The sequence below is a fragment of the Trachypithecus francoisi genome, unplaced genomic scaffold (genome assembly GCF_009764315.1).
Source record: "Trachypithecus francoisi isolate TF-2019V2 unplaced genomic scaffold, Tfra_2.0 Lachesis_group14, whole genome shotgun sequence".
Lineage (NCBI taxonomy): Eukaryota > Metazoa > Chordata > Mammalia > Primates > Cercopithecidae > Trachypithecus > Trachypithecus francoisi.
In genome coordinates this window covers 38,643,615-38,652,278 of record NW_022681459.1, presented here as the reverse complement: position 1 = coordinate 38,652,278, position 8,664 = coordinate 38,643,615, and the positions used below count along the sequence as shown (strand labels likewise).

The 8,664-nt window shown below is 46.1% G+C and overlaps 1 protein-coding gene and 2 pseudogenes across 2 annotated transcripts in view; all 3 read left to right on the top strand.

The window, feature by feature from the left end:
* Positions 1-303: 303 nt before the first annotated feature.
* Positions 304-1,713, top strand: LOC117096516 (annotated as a pseudogene).
* Positions 1,714-3,423: 1,710 nt separating this feature from the next.
* LOC117096649 lies at positions 3,424-4,044 on the top strand (annotated as a pseudogene). The gene is made up of 2 exons (XR_004442567.1): positions 3,424-3,569; positions 3,657-4,044. The product of XR_004442567.1 is annotated as an immunoglobulin lambda variable 7-43-like (transcript).
* A 2,306-nt stretch (positions 4,045-6,350) lies between these two features.
* The window catches only part of TMPRSS6 (transmembrane serine protease 6), a 13,317-nt gene continuing 11,003 nt past the window's right edge, over positions 6,351-8,664 (top strand). The window contains exons 1-2 of the mRNA XM_033233943.1: positions 6,351-6,389; positions 6,494-6,609. Coding sequence (XP_033089834.1) covers positions 6,351-6,389; positions 6,494-6,609 — 155 coding nt within the window. The remainder of the gene's footprint in view (positions 6,390-6,493; positions 6,610-8,664) is intronic.

Here is an 8,664-nt window from a genome sequence, read left to right as displayed (position 1 = left end):
GACTAGGAAAGTGTGCCTGAGTCTCCAGGACACCCTTCCTTCTGTGCAAGCCCCACAGCATCTTAACAGACCAATAGAGTTGAAGGTGCTTCATTGCAGGTGACACAAAATAACATGAGAAAGTCTGGGGGTCACCATGATGGTAGCAGTGAGTGCCTGACCCAGTCCAGGAGCAGTCGCTAGTGCAACAATGGCCAAAGAAGCAGAGATGAAGCTGGTGGCAGTGGTAGCAGCCTCTCCAGCTGGAGACGGTCATCCGCTGTCCTATGAAAATGGTTCATAATTGATATATCTGTCAAAGATATGTCAATGAAAGTGGTATATTTCATCCAGAAGCAACCAAACATGAAGGAAATGTCCCTCAGTGCTTTGGTCAACCTGGCATGGCAGTCTCCAACACAGGATGAATATTATACCATTTCTGGATAAATAATGGGAGTGCATGATGACCATTCAGACACCTGGGGAAATGACTAGGCTGAATAACATTGTTAAAACAATGAGGAAAGAAGGAGATTTATTCTTGGTAAAGAAACACCTGGATCCAGGGAGTAAAGACCTGAAAGAAGATTGCCCAAGATGTGGGCTTTTGGATCAGGACCTTGGTAACACTGATCCTATTTATGACAACCAAAAGCAAAGCAGTGCCCTGTCTACGAGTAGGAATCTGAATGGGGGAACTGAACAGGAAGCAGCAGAAAAGAGGAAGAGGAGCTTAGTGCTAACAGCAGGATGAGATCTCAGAGAACATCAAGAAGGCCCAGAGGGACCCTTTGCTTTCTGCTCAGAGCCTTCCCCCTTACACCTTTTAGAACACCCATTTAACAAAGATGGCTACCAGTATATTCTAACTGAGCCTGATCCACACACCCTTGGTCCTCAGAAGGTTGAAGACTTCCAGGCAGGAGAACTTATTCCTGGAGACCTCCACAGTGACTGCCTCTATGAACAGGTTTTGTTAGCCTAATTCATTGAGCTCCCCAGATAAAGATCTCCAATGGCCAGCTGGCTGACTGTGGTTGGAAAGAAGGACTACTCTGTAAGGCCTCTCACGGGGCATAGAAAGGGACCTGGTACTTTGAAATCACCATGGATGCGCTGTCACCAGACACCACTGCCTGACTGGGTTGGTCTCAGCCTTAAGGTAAATATCAATCTCCCTTAGGTTATGATAAATTTAGCTACTCTTGGCAGAGCAAAAGGGAATTAAGTTCCACCAGTCCACAGACAAACAGTACTCTTCTAGCTTTGGGCAGGGAGAGTTCTTGGGATTTATATTAATCTTTCTGAAGACACAAAGACAGCCAAGTTATTGCCTGATACTTACAAAGATGAGGGTTTGATAAAGTACAAGAATTATTTGTATTTTGAGGAAAAAGACATTTTAGATAAAGCACAGAAGAGCCTGAAACAGATTCTGCACAGTAAAATAATATTTTATAAAAGTTGTGTCAATTAAGATGTTGCTTAAAAAGATATTTTTGAGGGAGTTGATTTCCAGTCATCTCACTGGAAAACAGCTGCATGGTTTGCATTAACTTTGGACTGTGCTGCAAGTGTCTTCCAAAGGATCTCACTTACTCCCCTATGAGTGACATGGGCTGGGACGCTGTGATAGAGCACACTCTGGCTGATGTCTTGTATCTCCTGGAGACAGAAGTGAATGGGAGGCACAGTCCTCCATGGGAACCCTGAACAGGTCTCTCTTTCTTTTCAAATATGGACTTTCTGGGGATACTACTGGATTTTTTTGTTGTTGTTTGAACTCTCTCAAACATTCTCTCAAGAGGCTGCAGAACATAGCATATCCATTTAGCAAGTTAAAAGGATGATAAGACTGTGAGAGACTCCCTGTTCGTCATCATTCTTCTTTCACTTCCGGTGACTGCTCTTATATTCTGTGTCATCAGCCAATAGCTACTGATCCCAGGATCTTGTAATCCCCCTGTAAAACTGGCGCCGTGCTGCACACTTTGCCAGCTGGGACTGTTTATCTTACTGTATTTTCTAAGGAGCAAATAATCTTGTCCAAATAACTAACATGTTTAAAGACATTTCCTCTGTAGGCACTGATTCCATGCTGTTTTCCAAGGAAGTGGTGAGCCTGTTTCTGAGAACAGCTGAAATCGGTGGCTGTCCCTTTGAAACCAACCAAAAAGTGATTGCCTTTTGGTGTGGCTTTGGTTTTGCTATTGATTTTAAAACATACCTTTGAACACTGACATCTCTGAAACTACTAGATCTCTAGAAGTGTAATTGTGAAAGAAGCTTGCTTGGAGCTTTGACAAAATGGGAAACTCTTCCCAAATAAAACTTGTTTTGAAGTTAAAAAAAAGAATAATGTGAGATTGGAACCTGGGAGGTCTGAAGATTCCCAAGAGCACTCTCAATTCTGAAGCTGATTGTAAGATAAGGGCTCCCAACAGCCCTTCACTTCTTATGGTTCTGTAGAAGGACTCACATAACTCACTGAAAACTGTGACATTCATTAATATAATTTTTCTACAGCAAAATAATACAGATTAAAATAACTCAAGGGAAGAGGCACATGGGCAGAGTTCAGGAGAATTCCAAGCACAAGCACCCAGTTGTCCTCTCCCAGTGGAGTAATAGGCAATGCTGCATTCTGCTGGCAACAATGTGTGTGATTCTATGTAGGAAGCGTTGCCAACCAGCAAAGCTCACCCAGGCTTGGTGTCCAGAGGACTTTTGAGTGATGGGGTGGGTGAGAGTGGGGGGGTTATGTAGACCTTGATGATCATCCTCATGGCTCACTTGAGTTTCCACTGAATTGACAATGAAACTTCAACCTTCCACCTTTGGTCATTTTCTTCTTAAAAATTCTCTAAAGTAAATTATTTAAAAAATTCTCACTTAAACCAGCTGTTCATTTAATATAATGCTCGACACAAATAGTTTCAAAAAGTCAGTTATGTCATTAAAACAATTGTTTAGTCATTCAAACCATTCAGATAACAATGAACACCACGTAGCACTAAAGTCGAAATGTAGTCACAGGGGCAGGATTTCAGCAACAGCAAGAGAAGGTAGAACAAATAGGAATGAGCAAAGAATAGACAAGTAATGGGTGTGAATTGACCTGGAAGATATTGTGGCGATGTCCAAAGATAAATCAATAGTTATTTGTTAAACAAGTGAAAGACCAGGCATTCTCAGTCCAGGAGAGCCACCAGGGGGCGGTCGGGGTCTCTTGGATTCTAAGAGGCTCAAGAGGGTCAAACTGAATGAACCCTGCACAGTTGTTCACTGACTCATGTAAATGTTAGAGCAGCTGCTTCCTCCCACAGGGCAAATCCACAGCACACAGCCACCCTGGGCTCGCCCCTCACAGTGTAGCTGCTCTCAGGACTGTGGATCTAGGTGGTGATAAAGGCAGTAAAGATTTGCATACAGCAGCACACAACACACCCCCTCCCTGCATAGAGCTCAATAGGAGATAAAGAGCCATCAGAATCCAGCCCCAGCTCTGGAGCCAGGGGTCTCTTCCAATATCAGCACCATGGCCTGGACTCTGCTCCTTCTCCAGTTCCTCCTCACTTGCTGCCCAGGTTAAGAGAGATTTCAAATACCAGCCTTTGGAGGGATCCTTGTGTCTCCCCTTCTAATTTCTAACATGTGTCTGTTTTTTGTTTCAGGGTCCAATTCTCAGGCTGTAGTGACTCAGGAGCCCTCACTGACTGTGTCCCCAGGAGGGACAGTCACTCTCACCTGTGCTTCCAGCACTGGAGCAGTCACCAGTGGTCACTATCCAAACTGGTTCCAGCAGAAACCTGGACAAGCCCCCACGGCACTGATTTATGCTACAAGCAGCAAACACTCCTGGACCCCTGCCCGGTTCTCAGGCTCCATCCTTGGGGACAAAGCTGCCCTGACACTATCAGGTGCGCAGCCTGAGGACAAGGCTATTACTGCTCACTGTACTATAGTGGTACTCAGCACAGTGACAGACTCATAAGAGGAACCAAGACAAAAATCTCCCTGGGTCCTTGTGATGTGGAGATCACATGATCAGACACGCCAGCTCCCAAGACAGCCTACATGGGGAGCAGCCATAGAAAGGGGAAGGAAAGGGTCTGAATTGATTCCTATCCCTTCTTGTGCCCTGAAGTGGAGGGAATGTGAGAGTGATTTGCAGGAATTGAATCAGAGAAAGCAAAAGTTAATTGTTTTATATTAAAAAAAAACAAAAACAAAAAAACAAACAGCAGGATCAGATCTAAAGGCTGAGTCTAAATTCATTTCCTCCAGGAAGAAGCTTCTTCAAATGATGGACCTTCTGAGCTAAGAACAAAGAGAATAAACTCTCTATGTGGATATTAGTTTTTTTTTTTTTTTTTTTTTTTTTGAGACGGAGTCTTGCTCTGTCGCCCAGGCTGGAGTGCAGTGGCCGGATCTCAGCTCACTGCAAGCTCCGCCTCCCGGGTTTACGCCATTCTCTCGCCTCAGCCTCCCGAGTAGCTGGGACTACAGGCGCCCGCCACCGCGCCCAGCTAGTTTTTTGTAGTTTTTAGTAGAGACGGGGTTTCACTGTGTTAGCCAGGATGGTCTCGATCTCCTGACCTCGTGATCCGCCCATCTCGGCCTCCCAAAGTGCTGGGATTACAGGCTTGAGCCACTGCGCCCGGCCTAAAGTTTATTTTATTGAGTTACTCTCAAAGCAATACATGCCTATTATCAATTATCAATACATGCCTTTTATGCCTAAAATCAAAAAGTATTAAAATCACCAAGTTCTCTGTTAAGCTACCTTATCCCAAGCAATCAGAATAAGGACCTTTCTTCATTTGGATGCATTTTTTTAATTTCTGTTTTTAATATTTGCACAATGGTGATCAAACCTTGTTTGATCTGGTTTTATACACCTTGATGCCCTTGTCATTTAAAGTTAATGTACGTAGTGTTCCATTTGTTTAAAAGGATAAAATATTTTAATAATTGCTCCTTGTATTTTTAACTGACTACCAGTGAAGTATTCTAGTTTTTACATAGTTCCAATTGTTTGCTAGTCAATGACGTTATATGATGTTATTATGAAAACACTCCTGGTCACTTCTGTGGGTTTTGTGAGGTCAGAGAAAATGGCTGTGCTTTTCAGTGGAAAGCCTTGAGAACATTATTCCTGACTTCCCAATGCACAAAATAGAGAAATAAAACTTTCCTGTTCATATTAGTTGGAGCATAAGAGATTGAGGCATGAGGAACAATTTATATCCCAAACTACATACAATATCTTCGTGCGTGTATTAGAAGCGTGCTTCTCAAACGCTCCGATACCCTTAGTTCTGAAGAAGCTCAAAGTTGGCTAATTCTCTTATACTTACCTTTTTATGTTTTTACCTCAGCCAGCACTTTCTCCTGATTCCAGGGGATTTCTGCATTTCCAATATACCCAGTGAACCACACAAATAGGCTAACTGATTCTTCCCAAGCTCCAGCATTCTCCCTCATGTGCTGATCTAGTGAGGAATTAAATACGAAGAGAGACCCATGGATTTCTGGCAGCCTGGGAAGTGAGTTCCTGGCTGACCTCAGCTTGCAAATCAGACACTTGTCTCCTTGTTTCCCTTTACTGTTCATTGGGTTCAGCAGCTGTGTTCTTCCAGGTTTCCTGGACAGTGATGGGGCCACACTCTCCCAACTTTCAACCACCCGCTCCTTGAAAAGAATAACCAGACTCAGCATCTTATGTGAGGGGCACAGCCAGGGGTCAGGATAGATCCGCATTAAGTCCCCTCCTCCGAGAAAGGCCAGGGAAGAGGTGTTGTTCCCCCTAATCTGTGTGGCTCAGGAAGCAGAGCTCTAGAGACATCTCCACCATGGCCTGCACACCCTCCTCCTTACCCTCCTCAGTCGCTGCACAGGTGGCTGGAGACAGGCAGTCAGGGACTGGCACTGGGAGGACCAGGGCTCTGCTTTGCTCCCCTGACTCACTGAGGTGCCTCCCTCACCCTGTGTCTCTCTCCTGACTCTCACAGTACTGGGCAATCAGGGCTCATTTGGTAGCCTGCACCGTCTCTCTGTGGCTAAACCAGCCACCATCTCCTGCACTGCAAGCAGCACCAATAAGGTTTTTGGAATTGTGACCTGACACCAACAATGACCAGGAAGTGCCTCCAAACTGCTGATTCATAGAAGTAAATATCTGACTGCAGGGATCCAGGAAGGATGCTCAGGCTCCCAGTCTTGCAAGGAGGCCTTCCTAAGCATCTCTGGGCTTTAGGCTGAGGACAAGGCTGATCACTCCCATTGGCTTCAGACAGCCCCCGGAGGTCCAAACAGTGCTGCAGTCTGGGGAAGTGAGATAAGAACATGCCAGGTCTCCTAGGAGCATGACCTCCCAACAGTACCACCCACAACCAGGACAGCTGGTCTGTTTACCATTTGTGTGGAGGTTTCTTGGTGCTGCCACTAACCAGGGTCCAAGACTCAGTTCAGGGACAGTGATCTAGACAATACAGCTTTGTTCTCTCAGAGCCAGCCCTCAGAGGAGGCCCTTAGCAACAGCATTGTCAGACTGCCTCAAAAAAATCGGAAAGTCTTTGATTCCAGGAACAGACTGCCCTGGGGACAGACCCGAGAGGAGTCAGGGTAAGAAGGGACAGAATCCAGCTGGGTCAGCCTCAGGTATGTGCACTAATGCAAAGGTCTGTTCATCCTTGTTGTCTACTAAACACCTACTATGTGCCAGGCTCAGGAGAGGGCTCAGGATACAGAATTTACAAGACAGACAGGGTTCCTGTCTTTACAGGGATAATACCTCACAGAAGATTGAGAGCCAGCAAGTCAACAGGAATAGGGTGTATGGTGAGGTATACAAGGGTTGACATGGGCCAGAAGATGGTAAGGAACAAGAAGCCGTTAGGAGGCTGGAAGCAAGGAAGACACAGACTCTGGTTTGAGATTCAGGAGGAAAAGTCCAGCTTCTCTAAGGAAGATGAAAAAGGAGGGGACAGAGTGAAGGCAGATGGTCCAGTTAGGACATGGTGGCTTTGTACACAAGAGAGATGAGGTCTCTGGCAAGTAATGTGGCAGCTGAGCAGGGACAAATGTGTGTGACCCACACCATGGTGAGAAGGACTAGAGGAAAGAGGCGAATGGTTGAGGCCCTGAGTGTGTCCTTGTGATGGAAACCTGACAACAGCCTGTAGCTGTGATCGAGTGTGTCACACTCCTCTTCTCTCTGGAAAGCTCACAGGACTCAGGACTCATTGCTGCCCTTCCCTGTTATTCAATAAGATTAACGTGAATGATCACTTTTCACACTTGAAAAGAGACCTGGTTACTTTCTATTGAGCAAAAGCCCCAAGGGTCAGGACAGAGCATCGTAGAGCACATGGGATGATCCCCTACACATCCAAGGGGCTGCTGCTGTTAAAGCTCACGATGAAACCTCCCAGAGCTCTGTCAGAAACCATGAGAGCTGAGGTGTCAGTGCTGAAGTCACTGATTTGGGAGCATACTGATTTGCAGTCTGTGCGGGCGCAAGAGTCTGAGGACTGAGGCCCAGCACAGGCAAAAGGCTCCCAAGCTGTCATTATGGGGCAGGGTGCTTGTGGCCTCCTCAGTGATGGGCGGTGGGGTGGGTAAAGGTCAGTGAAAAAGCTAGAGAGCAGTGGAAAGGCAGGATTCTGTGTCTGGGCAAGGAAAGGAGGTCCAGCCCCCACCCAGGCATCCTTATTCACCCTTCTCTTTACCTTCCTTCTTCCCTGCCACCTTCCCAGGGCAGGCTTCCAGGGTTGTGGTGTCTCTGCTACTCTTTTTTTTTTTTTTTTTGAGACGGAGTCTCGCTCTGTCGCCCGGGCTGGAGTGCAGTGGCCGGATCTCAGCTCACTGCAAGCTCCGCCTCCCAGGTTCAGGCCATTCTCCTGCCTCAGCCTCCCAAGTAGCTGGGACTACAGGCGCCAGCCACCTCGCCTGGCTAGCTTTTTTTTGTATTTTTTTTTTTTTTTTAGTAGAGACAGGGTTTCACCGTGTTAGCCAGGATGGTCTCGAACTCCTGACCTCGTGATCCACCCGTCTCGGCCTCCCAAAGTGCTGGGATTACAGGCTTGAGCCACCGCACCTGGCCGTCTCTGCTACTCTTTATCCATCACAAACAGAGCAGTGGGGAGGTGATGTGATGACAAAGCTGTCTCCTCACACTCAGCTGTCTAGTTACCATGAAGAATTCCTCTGAAGGATGGGAATGTTCTGTTTGACCTCTGACTACAGTAAGATCCCAGCCATTTGTGAGGCCAAGATGAATGACCACATTCTGTTTACACGGGATTATTTATAACACACATAGTCAAACAAAACCATCAAGTTCTGCAGAAGTCAATCCATTCTTCAGAATTATAGAAATGCAGGTCTCTCAGTTGTCAGCAACGGGCTTTAAATCCCAGGGTGACTAACTGGTCAGGGTGGGATCAGCCACATGAAGATATTTCTTTACAGCTAGTGACTCTATTCTCTGTGTTTCCGCTGCTGAGATTTCAGCTCCATGAGATTGTTCATTGTAGTTGCTGCTATTTTCTGTCTTGTCATTGCTGTAGCTACAGAGCCCATAACACTGCCTGGCACTAAGGACAGACTCAAAACATGTTTGCTAAATATGTGAGTTCACCCACATTGGAAGGCCAGGAAGAGGTACAAATCTGAGGT